The sequence below is a fragment of the Labeo rohita genome, chromosome 8 (assembly GCF_022985175.1).
Source record: "Labeo rohita strain BAU-BD-2019 chromosome 8, IGBB_LRoh.1.0, whole genome shotgun sequence".
NCBI lineage: Eukaryota > Metazoa > Chordata > Actinopteri > Cypriniformes > Cyprinidae > Labeo > Labeo rohita.
This window is the reverse complement of record NC_066876.1, coordinates 3,736,975-3,757,888: the sequence shown is the minus strand read 5'-3', so window position 1 is coordinate 3,757,888 and position 20,914 is coordinate 3,736,975. Positions and strand designations below refer to the sequence as shown.

Genomic DNA, 20,914 nt, shown 5'->3' with positions numbered 1-20,914 from the left:
CATCAAGACATCAAACTTGTATGGTTCTTGTGCATTTTGTGACCAAATTTCATTGCTCTCTAAAATGCAAGATTGACTGTTGATAAATAGGCCATTTGATAAGTGTATTGGTGACAACATGTATGGAGTCAGCCAAAAAAAAATAAATAAATAAATAAATAAACATGATCATAACCCAATATCTTAGTCAAAAAGATGTTTAATTTGTCAATAAAGCTGACCACCGGACTAGACTGACGGTATCTAGGCATTTATAATAAGTGAATGATTGTTTTTGCATTTGGAAAACATGTATACATACATATAAACATTATATACAGTGCCTTGCAAAAGTATTCATACCCCTTGTTGCGGCCTTATGTTAAACTGCTTTAAATTACTTTTTTTCCCCACATCAGTCTACACTCCATACACAAAACAGGTTTGTAACAGCTTTGCAAATTTATTACAAATAAAAAAGTGAAATGATTCCATTGCATAAGTATTCATACCCTTATCTGGGATACTTGAAATTAGCTTAGGAGCATTCCTATCACTTGTACATGTTACTACACTTCGAGTGGAGTTAACCTGTGGCAAATTCAATTGAATAAGTATAATCTGAAAAGACACACACCTCTCAATAAAAGGTCTAAAAGCTGAAAATGCATTTCAGACCAAAAAAAACAAGTCCTGGGGTCAAATGAGCTGTCTGTAGAGCTCAGGGACAGGATTGTGTCATGACACACATCTGGGGAAGAGTTCAGAAAAAAAAAAAAAATGCTGCTCTGAAGGTTCACAGAAGCATGTAGCCTCCATTATCCATAATAGCAGAAATTTGGAACAACTAGGACTCGTCCTAGAGCAAACTGAACAATAATGAAGAAGAGCCTTGGTCATACTGGTGACCAAGAAGCTAGTTGAGCTCCATGATCATATATGGAGATGGGAGAAACCTACAGAAGGACAAACATCACTGCAACACTCCACCAGTCCGGTCTTTATGGTGGTGTGGCCAAACTCAATCCTCTCCTTAGTGAAAATACATGAAAACACACTTGAAATTTGCAACACAGCACCTAAAGAACTCTCAGATTGTGAGAAACAAGATTCTCTGGTCTTGAGCAGAACCTCAGACTGAGCAGAAGGTTCACCTTCCAAAGGGACAATGACCCTAAGCACACAGCAAGTGTGGCTTGTAAACAACTCTGTGAATGTCTTTGAGTGGCCCAGCCACAGCCTGGGCTTCAACGCTATCAAATATTTCTGGAGAAACCTGAAAATGTCTTCTAGCCCCCATCCAAGCTAACAGAGCTTGAGAGGTGAAGAGGTGAGGAGAATAATGGCAGATAATTGCCAAATGCAGATGTGCAAAGCTTGTTGCATCGTACCCAAAAAGACTTGAGGCTGTAAAGGTGCTTCAACTAAGTACTGCTTTAAGGGTGTGAATACTTGTGCAATGTACTTATTTCAGAATTTAATTTTAATGAATTTGAAAGTTGTCACAAATCTGTTTTTGTGCCTTGTCATTATGGTGTATGGAGTGTAGATTGATGTGGGGAAAAAAAAAAAAAAAAAGTAATTTAAAGCAGTTTAACATAAGGCTGCAACAAGGGGTTTTGCAAGGCACTGTATATAATGTTTATATGTATGTATATATGTTTTCCAAACACAAAAACAATCATTTACTTATTATAAATGCCTAAATACTGTCAGTCTAGTCCGGTGGTCAGCTTTATTGACCAATTAAACATCTTTTTTTGACTAAGATATTGGGTTATGATCATGTTTCTTTCTTTTTTTTGTGGCTGACTCCATACATGTTGTCACCAATACACTTATCAAATGGCCTATTTATCAACAGTCAATCTTGCATTATAGAGGGCAGTGAAATTTGGTCAATAGAAAATAGAAATCTTTTGTAAAAATATATATTACCAAAATTTATCAAAAATTATCAAAAGTTTAGGAGTTTCTTTTTTTTTTTTTTTGGAAAGAAATTAATACTTTTAATTCTGCAAGGTTATGTTAAGTTAATAAAAGGAGGTATAATATAGTTTTTCGGGTGTCATTTTTCAAATATATATACATCTGAACATACAAATGCACTGTTGATAATTTTCTAGCAGGGAAAAAATGGACTTATGTCAGGCCATTTGTCCATTGCACAGAAATATTTCACACAGTCTCTTCGGACAAAAAAGTAGGAAAAAAAAAAAAAAAAAAAAAGGTAGTTTGTCAATTTGTTCTAGCAGATAAAAGCTAATTTTATTTTTTGGTCATGGCCCATACTGGATTGCTCTATATACTTCCTGAACACAAAGTTGTGCCTGCACAAAAATTGGTAGGCATCACTTTTGTGGACACACCAATTTTTGTCAAATTCCACCAATAGGAACTAAAATATTGGTATTTAAAAATTCACAACTTTACATGACTATTCTCTAATGCCAAATTTGGAAGCGGTGGTCATTTGCTCCCCTTTCTCAAAGAGTTTGGACCCTGACAGCTGATGCTTGTGGCGATATCTATTAATTAATGCCTACTCATTTGGCAGATGTTTTAGCCATAGCCACTTACACTACATTCAGTGTATATTTTATCATTGTGTATGCCTTGGAAATCTAAGCCATCATGTTTATTGTCTTGCTATACCAGTTGAGCTGCAGAAAGACTTAAAAAACAAATAAATAAAAACTTGCACGCCATTTAATAATCCATACAAGCGAAATGTCTCACCATAATCTGAATCTCCCTCTTGCATACTTGAAGGTCATATTCATTGTTGACATACATTCTCTTCAGCGCACATCGGACGCCCTGATGAGTCCTCACCAGAAATACGATAGCAAAACCACCTGTGGGAAGAAAACCAACAGCCTGAAAATCTTTAAACACAGGACAGTCGAGCTACTGAGAGCTCACATGCAGAGAAAGGCAAATCGATCTCATTTGTGATTCAACAAATGTAACACAGTATCACAAGGAACACAGACAACCTTTGTCCAGGAAAATAAGGAGGTATTGAACACTGCTTCCCTTGTGCTATCAGAGCAACCGCCAGTGGACACACAGTATGAAATCATATTATTGATAGGGTAACCTCATTTTAATAATGTCTGACAGTAAGAGCAAGTACAAGAACAAATGTGCAAATGCAACCCTCTGTGCAAATGAAAATTCATTGGTGCCTAATGATGCATTACAATAATGCCCATACTTGGGGTTGATAATTTAAAGGCGACCTTTTTACAAGCTGTAATATAAGTCTCAGGTGTCCCCAGAATGTGTCTGTTAAGTTTCAGCTCAAAATCTCCCACAGATCATTAATTCTATAATTTTGAAATGCCTATTTTGAGTGGAAACAGAAACACGCTGTTGTCGTGCATGTCTCTTTAAATGCAAATGAGCTGTTGCTCCCCGCCCCCTTTTTCAGAACAAGGCTGTGCCTTTACAGTTGGCAGAAACTCTGGCAAAAGAGCATCTGTTTGGTTTTGATCATCATGTCTATCACATATGTATATATATATATATATATACATATACACACACACACACACACACATATACATATATATATATATATATATATATATATATATATATATATATATATATATATATATATATATATATATACACACATATATACACACATATATACACACATATATACACACATATATACACACACATATACATAAAACTGCTATAAAAACTAAGTAAGACTCCTTTTCCTAAATATGTTTTGCATGTATTTTTAGCTGTGCATGGAGCTGTGCAGATGCTAAATTTGATAGATGCTAAACACATCAGATTAGACCAATGCTGCTGTCAAGACCAAGAGTCTAAAATAAAAAGACTAGCACATCTCAGGGCTCTACAGTGCGACCATTTCAGTTGCATCTGCGACAGTCGCATCTCCATTCAAACAGTGGTGTTTCGTTTATGAACAAACGTGTGTTTTTAAATGAATCTAGTGAGTTAATGATTCAATTTCCCATTCATAAAGACATCACTTGCTTTATTCCTGAATGAATCAGCCGTTTGAACGAATCAAATGAATGAATGATTCAGTAATTAAATCAGTGACTTCCCGCCACCTACTGGCAGTTTTAGTTTCATTTTGAAGTATCTTTTCAGGTATTTAAATATTTTAATATTTCTATATTTAAATTTTTATGTTTAAAACCTTAATCTTCAAATGAATATATGAATTTGATTGCACTCATGCCACTTCTGAGCCTCACCAAACATATGAAAATACATCTACAAACCAATGTTGTGTTCTTCTGTGCCACCTCTGTAGTACAAACTAATTTTGTTAATACTGATTTCATTTGATTGGTAACTTGTTCTTATTCTGTTGTTTTAATTAGAAATTTTAAAAAGCTTATAAAATATAATAATAAAAAAAAAGACACAAAATACGACATACTTTTACTAAAGCTAGAAAAATACCATTACAAAGGTAAAAACAAAATCCCCTGTAAATCACTTTAAGGAGTCAGATATCACCTCATAATGGGAAAGGCTAATTTTTGATCAGATTTTTTAATTATTGATTAGAAGGTGCTCCTGAAATTTTGACTGTGCTCTTTAAAAGAAAAGTAAGCGTAGAGCCCTGCTTCTGTGTAAGGTTGAACTGGTTAGTCTACTGCATGTCTGCCCGCAGGCTAATCAGTCAAGTAAAATTTAACCTACAGATTAGCAACACAACAACAGACCATATCATAACCACAACATCGCTTTTAACATCTGACACCAAAGTTACATTCCGGCAGCAAATGGAATCTCACTTTCCAGACTTTCACAATGTAAACTTACGCTGACACTGCAAAAGTTAATCATCGGATTACGCAGCAGTTAGGAAGCACCATGAGGTCTAACAAAAAGGAAAATTTGTCACAAGTCAGACATCAAGCCTTCCAACCCAACTGAGCAAAGGGACAAGAAGAGCTCTGTCCAGACATCTTCACAGACTTCAGCCTCTTTGGGAAATTTGCTAGAAGCCTAGAAACCCGAAACTGTCGAAGGCCAAGTGAGAGTAACAATGAACTTTACTGTCTGAAAATAAATTGCTAGTTTTGGCACAAACCACGTAAGAGTCTCACGTATCCAGACTTTTGATTTTCAGATGGTCTAATGGTCCATGAATAGTCCATGTGTGCATACTGTGAATGAATGTTATGAACTTAGTTACCTTTCCTGATAGCCTTTCAATACATTTGTCCAAGAAAATCATTCAATTACCATCTCCAGACCAATAGAAGAACATGGTCAAATGTATACAAGTAAATTTATAAATCAATTTCCTTTTCATTTTAAGAGTAGAACCACATAGATTAAACATTATTCATTTAGGCTCACAATTAGAAAATAAAATGATTATTTACTATTATTTTAAGGTAGATGAGTGGTGTGATGGAGTGAGGGACATCAAAATGCACAGAAAAATTATGCTTTTTTTGCATTTTAATGTTTTTAAATACAATTTCAAATACATTTGTAAAGCTGCAGAAATAAATAAAAATAATCACAACTGTATATTTTTAATATAATTAGTTTAGAACAAATTTTAAAATAATATAAGAAGCACAGTTTTTTTTTTGTTTGTTTTTTTTTTTTTTTTAATAAACACACATTACTTTTACAGGCAGCTTTAAAAGAGCTCACACAGCTTCATATAAACCAGGACACAGGTTGTTCAACCTACTACCAAAAGCTGATTAAATTAAATGCTACGTGAAATAGTATATGCACACATACAGTACACAGCTCCGCACACACTCTGATCCCTGCATCCGTGAGAGCTGCCGGGAGTCTGATTCGGTCTGTGTTCAGATAAACACATATGCAAACACACGGAAAAAGGCAATTACTTCAAAAACAACAAACCACGCCTGTGCCCTTGCAGCAACACACACACACACAGTGCCCTCGGATGAGGTGTGGTGTAGCTGTAAGTAAACCGAGAATGTGATTATGTAAGGATCTATAAATATCTCCCCACTATCTTGTTTACAACGCCGCTAAAAAGAATCTGTAAAAGGCAGGACTGAGAAGCTTACTGTACTCAAAACTGCAGCATCTTAAAGGAATACTTCACGTCGGACGCTTAAACATAACACGTGTCTGCATGAGAAAAATTTATATCCAAATTTATATCCAATCTTTCAACTTCTGCCATGCTGAGCTAAAGAAATCTGGTAACTTTCACATGGTATTTGTCTGTGTGAGGACAGAAGAAAGAGACGGATGTGGTCATTTTTATAAATTCAATTATTATTTTGTCTTGTAAATATATGTAAGCATCTGTTATGCAAAATAGCTTATTCAGGACAGAAATACATACGAAATAAGATAATTAAAATCATTTTTCATATTCTGCAAGGGGTATGTAAACTTATGAGCAGAACTGTATGTAATTAATATAAATAAAACAATAATTAAAAAAAAAAAAAAGGAAAAAGAAAATTTTTTTTGAAGAACTACTTGAAAACGTTTGAAGCGATGTTTGCTTACTTGAGAAGCACTTGAATGCAATATTCTGTTTTGATTGTTAACGTTTAAACTAATTTAAACAAAGGAGAGGAGTCTGTTCATATTAGTTTTGCCAACATTGGTATTATGCATTGTATGCATGCAATTCATAAATACAAAGACGTCAACACACCCTGTGATGAGCATGTTAAATTTCTGGATTAAAATTCATATGGATATGTTTGGGGGGGCATAAAATGAATGTCCTAAAGATGGTCTAGATTAATAAAATATGAAAGAATACATGTACAGTATTTTAAGTGTAAATATAATTTAAAGGAGAAGTCCACTTCCAGAACAACAATTTACAAATAATTTACTCACCCCCTTGTCATCCAAGATGTTCATGTCTTTCTGTCTTCAGTCGTAAAGAAATGATGGTTTTTGAGAAAAACATTTCAGGATTTTTCTTCATATAATGGACTTCATTGGTGCCCCGATTTTGAACTTCCAAAATGTAGTTTAAATGCAGCTTCAAAGGCTCTAAACGATCCCAGCAGAGGAAGAAGGGTCTTATCTAGCGAAACAATCTGTCATTTTTTTCGAAAAATAAAAATTTGTATACTTTTTAAGCACAAAAGCTTGCGCAGCACAGGCTCTGGGATGTGCGTCCACGCGTCATTCTTGGACAAATTGTTTATTTTGAACAAATCTTTAATGTGACTCATGAAGAACGAGTCGTCTCGGGGAGTGATTTGTTCAGTCGCCTATGCGCAACATCGCAACATCGTATTAGATTCTGTACTGGAATTAGTTCACCTGTTTCGAATCTTTGGGTTTTTCGAGTCGTTCGTTCATCTTATGGGGCTGTTACATGATGCTGATTTTGCTAAAACGAACAAAATGACTTGAAAAAAGATTTGTTCATTTTGCTGAACGAGACTCAAAGGTCTGAGTTGGTAAAATGATCCAAACTTCCCATCACTACTACGAATCACGTTTAAGTTCATCGTCTGTGTACTCCGGCTAAAAAGGTAGAGTATGGCGAAAAACTCCATCTTATTTTCTCCTACAACTTCAGAATCGTCCGACATCGTTGTAGCTTTTTGTCTGTAAACAGCGTTTGACTTACTTGCACTTTCTTAGTCTTTGCACGTTCGCTTTGTAAACACTGGGTCTGTAGTTCGGCGTGACCTTTCGACCTTCTGCGTGATTCAATGACCGATCATTTCGTTAGATAAGACCCTTCTTCCTCGGCTGGGATCATTTAGAGCCTTTGAAGCTGCATTTAAACTACATTTTTAAAAGTTCAAAATCGGGGCACCAATGAAGTCCATTATATGCAGAAAAATCCTGAAATGTTTCCTCAAAAACCATAATTTCTAGACATGAACATCTTGGATGACTAGGGGGTGAGTACATTATTTGTGAATTGTTGTTCTGGAAGTGGACTTCTCCTTTAATTATATATTTAGTTGGACTTATTAGGAGTTCTGACTCCCAAAAGAATTTGTATTTAAATTAATAACTCATTTTATTTGTGTTTTTTATAGAGCTTTTTTATGAATAAGATGTGTACAGACTCACGTATTAACATGTATATTATAACTTTTTAATGTAATATCACTTTTAAAATAATTTAATTTAAATGTTTCTTGAAAGTGGTCTAAACGTTTTTCAAGACCATATGAAATATATATTATCTCCACAGGTACAGTATTATTAACACATAAAAATACATTAATCTTCCAATGAAAGTAGACCCACCTCTAAAAAGACGACAACTTTAAATCTTTTTTTTTTTTTTGCTAAACCTCAAGCTCCTCCTCTGTCATACGGATTCCACTATTCTTGTTACAGTCAATTCCTATTGGTTAAAATCTAAATCACACAGTGCTGTCCTCAATCTAGAGACACAGACCATCAAAAGCTGGAGAAACCAGCCCATTTCTCTGGGTGTGCATGGCTGTTTCTGTGCCGTCTCCATTGTGATGTGAACCCTGCGTCCCAGCATGCACTACTCAGGTTTCTTCACTGCATGTCTCACATGTCATTTCTCTATTGTACAGTTTTACAGAGATACAAAGATAAAATTACAGCTATGTTTCCAATACTCAAGGGCAAATGATGAAACTGTTGAAAAATGGAGAGATTTCCTTCTCCTGATTTGAGATGAATGCTCCTGTCTCTGACAGTAATATGGTAATATGAAGTTAAGGGATCAATCATTATCATTTTCTCACCCTCAAACCTGTACAACTTACTGTCTTCAGTGGAACACAAATGAACAAATGACTGAACAAAATTACGATGACTAGAGCTTTCTAGCACAACATCATAAACCTGAAAGTGGACAATATGATATATGCTTTATTTCAAGTCTTCCAGAACTGCATAACAGCTTTTGTGAGAAACAGAACAAAATTTAAATCATTGTTTAATGAAAACTTACATTGTGCATTCAAGGGAGAAGTAGTGATGTCTCATTCATCATCAATCAGTTGATCCAGTTCACAAAACTGGTCTGAAAGACTCAGACTGATCCAGTTCTGAAGTTTAACCCACTGAATCAACCACCCAGACACAGCAGTTCAGCTCACAGACATTTAGTTAATTTAATTTCTGATGTGACTAAAAGTGGTGATGGCTGAGTGCTGAGTTGTGCCTATCTGACCCATTCATTTCAGTTTGCAAATGAGTTGTGAACATGACAAGTGGCCATTATTACACTGAAATGGTAATCAGCCAATCATAACACGATAAAGACACTGGCTCATCTCACATGACATACTTAATGAGCTCAATGAAAACACAATGGGCTAATATGGCTAAAATTCTAATTTTGCACAAAGAGATGCAGTAAAATTCCTTATCTTTTGAAATTGAGATATCTTGAATAATTCATGAGTTACAGTCAAATAAAAAGAATATTTGGGCTTTTTTTTTTTTTTTTTTTTTTTTTTTGGATAAGCAAACAATAAAAAAGAATATACAGGGTGGGATACATCACACATCAAACTTATTGGGAATTTCACAAGAAAAACAATGGTGTGCTTGGTTTTAACGTAACTTTATTCTTTCATGAGTTATTTACAAGTTTCTGACCACTTATAATGTGCCACAAACAGGACGTTAATATCACCAACCATTCCCATTTTATTAAGGTGTATCCATATAAATGGCCCACCCTGTATATCAGCTATAGGGCTGTCTATTGCCAAGAATCTGGTGATACGATACGGATCACAATACAGGGGTTGCGATACGATATGTTGCTATACACTGTGATACTGTAAACAAGGTGAGATATTGAGATATTTCTTATTTTAAGAATAGGATATACTTTAAGGAAAGCTGTACACACCACCATATGCAAACCTTAGCAAAAAGTTCAGTTCAAAGAGTTCGAAAGATCAGTCCCTGTAACATTCTTACTGAATTACTTTTTGTGCAGTACGAGTAAAGGGGGAAAATAAAATGCCTGCAGGATTCTTTAGTTATTAAATGTATAAAATGTAAGCTTTTATAAACAGAGCATATATGTTTTTAGACCCTGCTTTCACAGTTTAAGTTTACAATTGTAACATACAAAGGCACTGGCATGTTTTAAGATCAATCAGTGCAAGTTTCTTTCAGTTGAAATTGCTCAGACTCACATTTTAGTCTAGGACTAGGCTTAAGCCTGGTCTGTGAAACCGGGGGACAATGTCACAACATTTTGATCTGAACTTTAGAATTACATCTGCTTAATATCAATGAGAAATAAAGTGCTTGCAGGAATCCTAAAGAAAACAAAATAATTGTAAAACAATAAAATAATGTACTGAATATTCTTAGAACATTTTTGTTCTGAGAATTTCACAAGTTTTGGATTTCACAAGATTTCAGCTTGTATTTATGTTCCGTGTGGAATTGCAACTGCACAGTCGGACTGTTACAGCTGATCTGAGGTAAGACGCTCATGTCAATCAACTATCGTGGGAGCATCTGAGAACAGCTCGATTTGAAAAAGGGAATATTATTTTTACAGATTAATTCAAAACCACTGCATGGATTTTTATCATTATAGGGTAGATTTGTACATACACTGACAACACACATTAACGTTCAAACAACATGTAAAAGTGAACTTTGCATCCGATGACCCCTTTAATGATAACATTAGTCGAGTGCCTTTATGCTAATATTTCCTGTCACTGTTTAAGTTCAGAGATAAGAAAACTGCTAGCGGTCGGGATATACACTCAAAATGAAGCATCTGCCATGAATCTTGTAAGATTTTTTTTTTAAATATCGATATTCCGTTTTTGAGAATTGATACAGTATCGCCAAACAAAATATTACGATACTCACATGTATCGACATTTTCTTACACCCCTAATCAGCAATATGCAAAGAGAGCCACATTTTGTTTTTGAGCACTGAAAATGTGTACAATTAAACACTTTACTCAAGAAGCCATGTTAAAACCCTATATATTTAGAATTGAAACTTGAGTCCAAACAAAGCATTTGTTAAGAGCCAACATCTAAAAAGATATTAGATCTCTTTTATTTTTCTTGAGTTAATGAAATGCAAACATTGATTTTTTTCCCCCCATTTTTGAACTGTCTCCATAGAAATATACTGTAACAATGAGATTTTACTGTATACATACACATAATATATATATATATATATTTATATACATAATATAGAAATATATTATATATATATATATATATATATATATATATATATATATATATATATATTATATATATATATATATACACACACACATATATATATATATATATATATATATATATATATATATATATATGGTATAAAGATCCAAAAGATGAAAAATGTGGATTAAATATGAAATAATATAAATATAAATATTTATCGACAGCATTTATTTTTTTGTCATTCATCACAATTTATGTGTCTTTCATCAGAACAAAATATTAGCAAAAGTGCTGAGGATGTTTCAGAAATTTGATGCAGAATGACCCAACACATGATTTTGCTATGTATTACTCTTGCACTATTGATTCTTTTTGCATCATTTTTTGAGGAGGCATTGTCTCCCTTGCCGCCTCAGAGAGAAAACACTCCCAACTTAAAATAATGGAAGTAAACCAAACTGCTTCATAACAGAAACAATACAGACACGCACAAACATAAAAACACACAAGCAGACAGTGACTCAGGACTGTGCTAAATTTGAACAGCTTTGTTGGAGAGGAGGTATCGTTTCCTTTCGCCCTCCATCTCTCATTTCCTGTCGTCTCTCTGGTGTGTGTTAGAAATCTCCTCGCAGGAGGTTGAAGCAGGCAGAACTGGCAGCATATAACTATGACTCATCCATTCAGCATCGACTCACACACACCCACCAAAACACTGCAGACCTGCATGTGTAGCACTCAACCAGCTATTATGAAAACAATCAGATTCCATTTCTATTATATCTGACTAATATGCACTACATTCTCAGCATTGCCACTTGGGACGCTGTATCTGGCTTTAGCGTTAATTTTCTTCTTCTACAGAAAGTTTTCATGTTCAACTAATGTTGTGGAAGCACAACAGTCTGAAAAGAATCATGCTGAGCAAGTTAATGAAGGTTCATACTTCATAATAGATCTGTGTGATTTGGGAAAACAAAATTCAGAGCCCTATGGTTTCAGCAATGCGGAAAATGTGGATCCAACAGAGGAATTTAAATGGAATTTCTGGTAAAACGCAGAATGTCACAGAATTTGCCAAACTCTGGACTAATAAATCAAAAGAAGGTCTGTACTGTATTTAAATAGGAATCCAGCATGTTCTGCATGTCTCTGTGTAAATGAATGGTGCAGATGTGCGGTTTTGTTTACTACACACATACTGAAGCGCATATGATGGTTGCAGTGTTTTCATGAACATACAAACATTATCTCTAGAACTGCTCTAAGATTCACATCTTGAGTATTTTACCATTTCTTTTAAATAAATCTTCATATCATATGCAAAAAACTTCTTCACGAAGGTTTGGTTTAACTGAAGAAACCGTACTGTATTTAAATATGACTTAATGAATCCAGTTAAAGTTATTATTATTCTTCTGAGACTAAATTTTCTGACTGCTACTCCTCCTAGAGCTTTAACTCTACAAACTCCAAACTCAGCCCAGATCTTCAGACTGGTCTGACTCGAGTTGCTATATCTTTTCTAACTGATCCGACTTACAGTTTTCTTAAAAATCCCGATTAAAACTGGGAAAAATCCCATAGACTTACATTGACGGAATGTTCAAATGAGCCAGCACTATTCAAATTTCAACTGTCAAAACTCCCAGAATCCTTTGAGACTCAATCAAACTTCCCTTCTATGTACTGTATTTCTAATCCATTTAAACTCATTCAAACTCATCTATCTATCTATCTATCTATCTATCTATCTATCTATCTATCTATCCATTACTATCTATCTATCTATCTATCTATATCTATCTATCTATCTATCTATCTATCTATCTATCTATCTATCTATCTAACATTACTATCTATCTATCTATCTATCTATATATCTATATATCTATCTATCTACTATCTATCTATCTATCTATCTATCTATCTATCTATCTATCTATCTATCTATCTATCTATCTACTATCTATCTACTATCTATCTATCTATCTATCTATCTAACCATTACTATCTATCTATCCTATCTATCTATCTATCTATCTATCTATCTATCTATCTATCTAACCATTACTAACTATCTATGGCTAGCAACCAGAATCATGCTAGCAACTTTGTTAATCATGCTAGAAACATGCTAGCAACTTTGCTAATCATCCTAGAAACATGCTAGCAACTTTGCTAATCATGCTAGAAACATGCTAGCAAATGGCTAATCATGCTAGAAACATGCTAGCAACTTGCTAATCATGCTAATCATGCTAGAAACATGCTAGCTAGACATGCTAATCATGCTAGAAACATGCTTAGAAACATGCTAGCTTTGCTTGCTAATCATGCTAGAAACATGCTAGCAACATGCAACTTTGCTAATCATGTTAGAAACATGCTAGCAACTGGCTAATCATGTTAGAAACATGCTAGCGACATGCTAATCATGTTAGAAACATGGTAGCAACATGCTAGCGACATGCTAGTCATGCTAGAAACATGCTAGAAACATGCTAGCGACATGCTAATCATGTTAGAAACATGCTAGCAACTTTAATAATCATGTTAGAAACATGCTAGTAAACCCCTCCACCCGGGTCCTACTCGCACACCGCTCCGATCATGGGTCTCGAACCCGGGTCTTCGGGATGGGAGGCGGACGCACTAACAAGGAGGCTAAAGGCTGCAACCTCTAGCGTCAGTCGCTAGTGCATCTCTTGAGATCTGGGGAGTGAGGTTTAACCTGCACAGCACTTACCCGCTGGCCTCTGCTACACTAGCGACATGCTAATCATGTTAGAAACATGCTAGCAAATGGCTAATCATGCTAGAAACATGCTAGCTACTTGCTAATCATGCTAGAAACATGCTAGCAACTGGCTAATCATGCATAGAAACATGCTAATCATGCTAGAACTTTGCTAATTATGTTAGAAACATGCTAGCAACTGGCTAATCATGCTAGAAACATGCTAGCGACATGCTAATCATGTTAGAAACATGCTAGCAACATGCTTCATGCGACATGCTAACATGCTGCTAGAAACATGCTTTCGCGACATGCTAGTCATGCTAGAAACATGCTAGCGACATGCTAATCATGTTAGAAACATGCTTTAGCAACTTTAATAATCATGTTAGAAACATGCTAGCGACATGCTAATCATGTTAGAAACATGCTAGCAACTTTGCTAATCATGCTAAAAACATGGTAGTGATATGCTAATCATGCTAGAAACATGTTAGCGACATGCTAGTCATGCAAGAAACATGCTAAGACACATGCTAATGCATGCTAGTCATGCTAGATACATGCTAGCTACATGCTAATCATGTTAGAAACATGTTAGCAACTTTGCTAATCATGCTAGAAACATGCTAGCGACATGCTAGTTATGCTAAAAACATGCTAGCAACTTTCCTAATCATGTTAGAAACATGCTAGCAACTTTCTAATCATGTTAGAAACGTGCTAAGAACATGTTAATAATGCTAGAAACATGCTAGTGACATGCTAATCATGTTAAAAACATGCTAGCAACTTTGCTAATCGTGCTAGAAACATGCTAGTGACATGCTAACCATGCTAGAAACATGCTAGCGACATGCTTATCATGTTAGAAACATGCTAGCAACATGCTATCAACTTGCTAATCATGCTAGAAACAGACTAGTAACATGCTAGTAACTTGGAAATAATGTTAGAATCATCTATCTATCTATCTATCTGTCGATTGATAATCTGACCAATACTATCTATCTATCTATCTATCTATCTGACAGACTACATTCAAACTTTAAAACTTTAAAAATATTTCAGACTGAAAACCATCCAAACTTAAAACTTCTTAAAGTATTTAAACTTTTGAAACTTCTTAACTTTTCAAACTTTTCAAAATTTTTAAAACTTTCTGGTCCGGCTTTCTCAAGCCAACTTAAAGTTTGTCTTGACGAACTTTTTCATCTAGTTATTATTAAAACAGTACTTTATAAGGAATGCTTAGCAGAAAAAAAAAATTACCAGCATTTATTTACCAGGAAAATGTAAATACACACAGTATTTCTGAAATGAATGAATGAATGAATAAATAAATAAATAAAATATTTTTTATACAATCTATTAATTAGAAATGCTTTTGTTTATTATATTTAATGAAACCATTAATGAAAACAGAATTTATTTAAAAAAATAAAACTGAATTTGAGAAAAAAAGAAAATTATTTCATAGGGCCTTAAAGTGTAATTTTTGTTAAACTTTTAATAAATTGCTGTTACATTGTGTAAGTTTGATTATTTCAATTAATTAGACATGCTTCTTGATTAATAAAATGAAATGTATTAAATAAAATATAAATTATTAAAACTATACAGAAAAAAAATAAAATTTTGGGAAATTTGGGAAAAAATAAAACAGACTTCATATGGCCCTAATTTTTAATTTAATTAATATTTTTTTTTAAATAAAAATTGTGAGTGTGATGTACTAGTGCAATATTTCCATATATATTAAAAAAAGCATTTTAGGAAAGATAGTTTTATTTTTAAGCCTCTGTTTTGTTGATAAATGCTTCTCATTACAAACCTGGGAAGAGGGTTGGCACAATTGGCTGGTAAATTACATTTAGACATCATGTGTGAACTGCAACTTTTCAAAATTACCAGTAAATCAGTTCTGATTCAATTTTATGATATGAGAAAGAAAGCAGCACTTAAAAGTATTTTCCTATCACAAGAGTTTACCGGTATTTTGGTGCTGCAGAGTGAACGGTTCTTAACGGTAAAATTGACAGAATGCCATCGCTTGTGTGTAAACAGCATATATGGTGCATTTACTGGCAAAGACAATCTAGTCATTTTATCGGTCCTTTATTATCCTTTAAAGGGGTCATCGGATGCAAAGTTCACTTTTACATGCTGTTTGAACATTAATGTGTGTTGTCAGTGTATGTACAAATCTACCCTATAATGATACAAATCCATGCAGTGGTTTTTAAATAATCTGTAAAAATAATATCCCTAATATCCCCTTTTTCAAATCGAGCCATTCTCAGATGCCTGTCGGTGTGGCATCACACCCACAGAGGCCGCTCCCACAATAGTTGATTGACATGAGTGTTTTACCTCAGACCAGCTGTAACAGTCCGACCTCTTTGTTTCGTTGCCGGAGCAGGGATGTAAGTTAGACAAGAATATCTCCGACACTTACAGCAGAAGTGAGTATAAGGGCTTTTTTTATGAATCTTTGCGATCGCCTTTCCTAATAATGCGCTAGTTAGCAAGTTTAGCGGCCAAATGCAGCTAAAGTAAACAGGCTCGTCAATCCACAGAGAGAAGAGAGGGGCGGGGCGAGCAGAGCTCATTTGCATTTAAAGCAACCTCGATCAGAATGAGTTGATTTTTGCAGAGCTGATTTTGGCAAGGTAAAAAGGGTGTTGTTTTACACAACCATTGAGAATTTTTAACCAAAGTATATTAGACCCTAAAGAATCATATCAGCTTGTGGAAAATGGGCATCCGATGACCCCTTTAAGAAAGACTATACTTGACAAGACCAGACTAAAGCCAACCGAACCCACTAAGACCGATGGAAACAAACACACCAGCACACACTGAGCATGACAGCTGAAGGCCGACAGATGGCGGCCATTAGAAACATTAATGAATAAATCAGTTGCTGACCATCTATTATTCACACACATACACACACTACCATTCAACTTTCAAAACGAGGCAAAGACTCTCTGAGGGGAGTCTGATGTCTACTCAAAGACAAAAACATCAACAACAACCCCAGAACCTCAAGACATTTGACGTTTGTATTTATGAGTTCGTAATTACAACATCAGATGCATTAAAATCACTTTGTTATTTTTCACTTTTTTTATGTTTTATTGAACATATGAAGGTGTTGTAAATTGAATCATACTTTCATATTTTACAGAAGAGGGGGCGCCAATTTTCTTTTAAGGTTTAAAAGCGAGCACGACCAAAAAAAGTGAAAGCCACTGCATTAATGCTAATTCTGAACACTATTTAGGGCGGATGGTATGCAAATTGGAACGCAGCAAATTTAAACAGCTACAAATCCTATACCTAAATAGAATCAGTTGACCTCATGATGTTTAATTGATCATGCACTGTAGAATTAGTTTTGTGTGTGTTGTAATTTTAATTGTAAATTATAATGTAAAGTACCTTGTGGCAGTCTGATCAAATAATGAAAAAAAATTGATATGGGCTCTGGTTTGTTCTTCTTAGTTTTGCATAACCATAATTTTGCATACTGGTCATAGTATACATACTGCACACGAAGTTCTTAAAAAAGACACTGTATAGTAGTTGTACACCAATGGGAACATTTCCTGCAAAAGTATATGCCCTCTTTAGTGGTGTGGCTTGCATGCATCAAATAACCTCTTTACATTTAGGCCATAAACATTCCCAAGGCCACAAAAATACAAACCCATCTAGCAACTGTCTCCGGTCAAGCCCAGAGGTTATGGGTGACACTCACAGCTGTTGACATTCGGTCGTCCTGCTTAAATTAAGATCTGCCTGCAGTTAAGATCATGTAACACTCAAAACATGCGCTGGAGATACAACCTCTCAGTTTTATGTAATTAATTGAACCAGGTTTTCATTTCAGTGTGTTCAGTGTGTTAATCCAATTTGCTTCAATCCACTTTTATAGTTCATAGACACTTAACCGCTGAGCTTTCCATAATGAAGCTGTTGAAGTCAAGCATCATTGCAGAGTTTACTGCTGCTTTGTGGGTAATGGGCATGACTGCTGACTGGACAATTAACTCCTACATAGTTATATTTAGCTAATTCGCATTTTTAGTTTTTAGTTCAGACTCTGTAGTCAGTTTTGACCGTGAGGGTGTGGGTATGATGACGCAATTTTAATTTTTTGGGTTGACCATACATTTAAAGACGAAAGCAAGTTTTGACAAGCCAAAGAGTCACAGGGTTCATACTAGCAATGGATTATTCAACACACTCTCATGGAAATGTATAAATATTTTATGATGTATATTATATATCATACATATCTCATTCATACATTTTCATTCAATCTGCTTATGCCCCACTGATTGTCAGCTTTAGGTTGGATCTTCATGGGTACATTTTAAGGAAGCACTGATGTATCCACCAATAATTGGTATCAACTGATAAATGCAATTATTCGTAATATCAGCCAGTTATATCCACTCAATCAAAAGACCAGTTACTCTAAAACATAGAAAATATGTTGGACATGGAGAAAATAGAAGGTATTTCTTTCAAAATAGTGTATATAATTATCATTTATTTGAAATTTTAAAAAGTAGAACCAAAGTATTGGTATCTGCATCGGCCACCGGAATACTGCATCAGTTCATCCCTAGTAGTATTGTCATCAACAATATCGATTTTTCATATCAATATCATTTCATATCATATCACATATCAATACTGAAATATCGGAAACAGTTTCAGGGCTTCATGCTTATTTTTCTTTTTTAAAAAAAATTTAGGAGCACATTCAAAATTTCAGGAGAACCTTCTAATAAATAATCAGAAATTAGCCTTCCCATTATGAGGTGATATTTGACTCCTTAAAGTAATTTACAGGGGAATTTTGTTTTTACCTTTTTAATGGCATTTTTCTAACTTTATTAAAGGAGAAGTCCACTTCCAAAAACATTTCTGCATTTTTCTTGAACTTCCAAAATGTAGTTTAAATGCGGCTTCAAACGATCCCAAATGCAGTTGTAAACAATCCCGTTTGAGGAAGAAGGGCCTTATCTAGTGAAACGATCTGTTAAGCCGCATTTAAACTGCATTTTGGAAGTTCAAAATCAGGGCACCATATCAGTCCATTATATGGAGAAAAATGCAGAAATGTTTTCCTCAAAAAACATAATTTCTTTATGACTGAAGAAAAAAAGACATGAACATCTTGGATGACAAGGGGGTGAGCACATTATATGTGAATCTTTGTTTTGGAAGCGGACTTCTTCTTTAAAGGAATGTCATCTTTTATGTCAAATTTTTAAAAAATTGTTTTATAAACTTTATAAGCGGCTCAGTTGTGACTTGTTTCAAACTATTTTTTGACGATGAAATAGAGCAAAATCAGGCAATAGTGTTATAGTCAGACAATGCAAGTCACTTAATATTAACTTCTTATTTAACTGTTGTCTTAAATCAATATCTCATTTACCAATTCCCTTAAAAATCATTAAAAGCTGTCACTCATCTTAGTTCATCACAATCTCACAAACTCTCTACACTGCACAATGAATCTTTTATTTACAATCTTTCTACACTTTATGAAAAGGATGTTTGTGAAAGGATGTGTGAGGTATGTCTTTGATACATTACTCAACATTGCAAAAACACGTAGGAACCTTTGAAGCTCCCTTCAGTGCAAACATGAATATGCTGATTAGGTCACTCGCATTGGTGGTCTTAAATATTTTTTTATGGTCGCACGCAGTAGTTTTCAGTCGCACCATAAAGCCCTGAGCTTAAATACTTGGTGTATTATTAGTGTTATATTATTAGTGTATTTTTTGCAGTATTGATACACCAATACCAGCTGTGCTTTTTCACTCTCTTTCATGACAAGAAATTTAAAGTAAACATAGGCAACGTTTTTCCTTCAGTGTTTTATCATAAACGTAAAAAGTACTATTGTCATGTTCTAACCTTTTTAAATCTATCGTAAAAAAAAAAAAAACTAAGAAAATTTTATGGCCTTAATGTTCTGCCAGTTTTTCCCTGTGGTATCAAAAATGCATTTGCCTATTTCCATAAAGTGTTTCTGGCTTACCGTGTGTGGTTTTGTTTGTAGGAACCTCAGAAATGTTCCTGTCGGTCTTTTAGCGAGTGAAAGGTGACAGTCTGACTGAGTCAGTGATGTAATGGTTTAACAACATTGTGATACAGCTCGAAGGCCTCATAAACTCATTTGAATGACTAGGCTGAAGTCAAACATCCATTGAACTGTGCTTCAAGGTCAAAACTTCTAGACCTTGACAGTTTTTCCTTGGCAAAATGGCTTCGACAGCATAACTGGCCACTGTACTGAGGTGGCCCACTGCCATGAGCACAGGGTTGGATGCTATTCTTCAGCCAGCTGAAATCGTTCACAGTTCAGCTGTTGTGTTAGGTTTCCTAAACTCCCCTGGAACAAATGTGAGGGACTGAAATACAGTGCATTTTCTGCATTCAATCTATTGAATGCTATTTAGAAACTGCAATTGTCCACCATAAAAAATTAAAACTTTCCAAGTTAAAACACGTGTCAAGTTCCAAGTGATATTCTCTTGTATTTACTTTGACTTCATATGGTTTTCACAAAAAAAAAGTTTAAAATTTAATTAAAAAAAAAACAAAAAACTAGACACAATATCATGTGGTGTAACCATCTGGTTAAAAGTAATAAAATACTGTTCTTACACCAAGAATACATGAGTGATCTTAATTATGATTATAAAATTTTTAAATAACTTAAATATCAAGTTATATATTTAAATATATTTGAGGTAAAAAGTAAAAAGTTAAGAAGTCGCACCACATGACATTTTACAGACATAATCTTGCCTAATAAGGTGATATGTAATATTTTAAGAAATTTACAGGCATAATTCACCCAAAAATAAATATTCTTTTATAGATATTTATTAGATATTTTTAATATTCTCTTATTATTTATGTCTGTACATTAAAAACTCAAAAAAAAAATTAATTGTACACTACCACTCAAACGTTTTTAATTAGTATGATTTTTAATGCT

General features: G+C 34.4%; 1 protein-coding gene across 10 annotated transcripts in view; it reads right to left on the bottom strand.

The window, feature by feature from the left end:
* The window catches only part of aak1a (AP2 associated kinase 1a), a 62,690-nt gene that overhangs the window by 37,557 nt on the left and 4,219 nt on the right, over positions 1–20,914 (bottom strand). For all 10 annotated transcript variants that reach the window (XM_051116467.1, XM_051116470.1, XM_051116472.1 and 7 more), the window contains exon 2: positions 2,719–2,837. In XM_051116467.1, the coding sequence (XP_050972424.1) occupies positions 2,719–2,837 (119 nt within the window). The remainder of the gene's footprint in view (positions 1–2,718; positions 2,838–20,914) is intronic.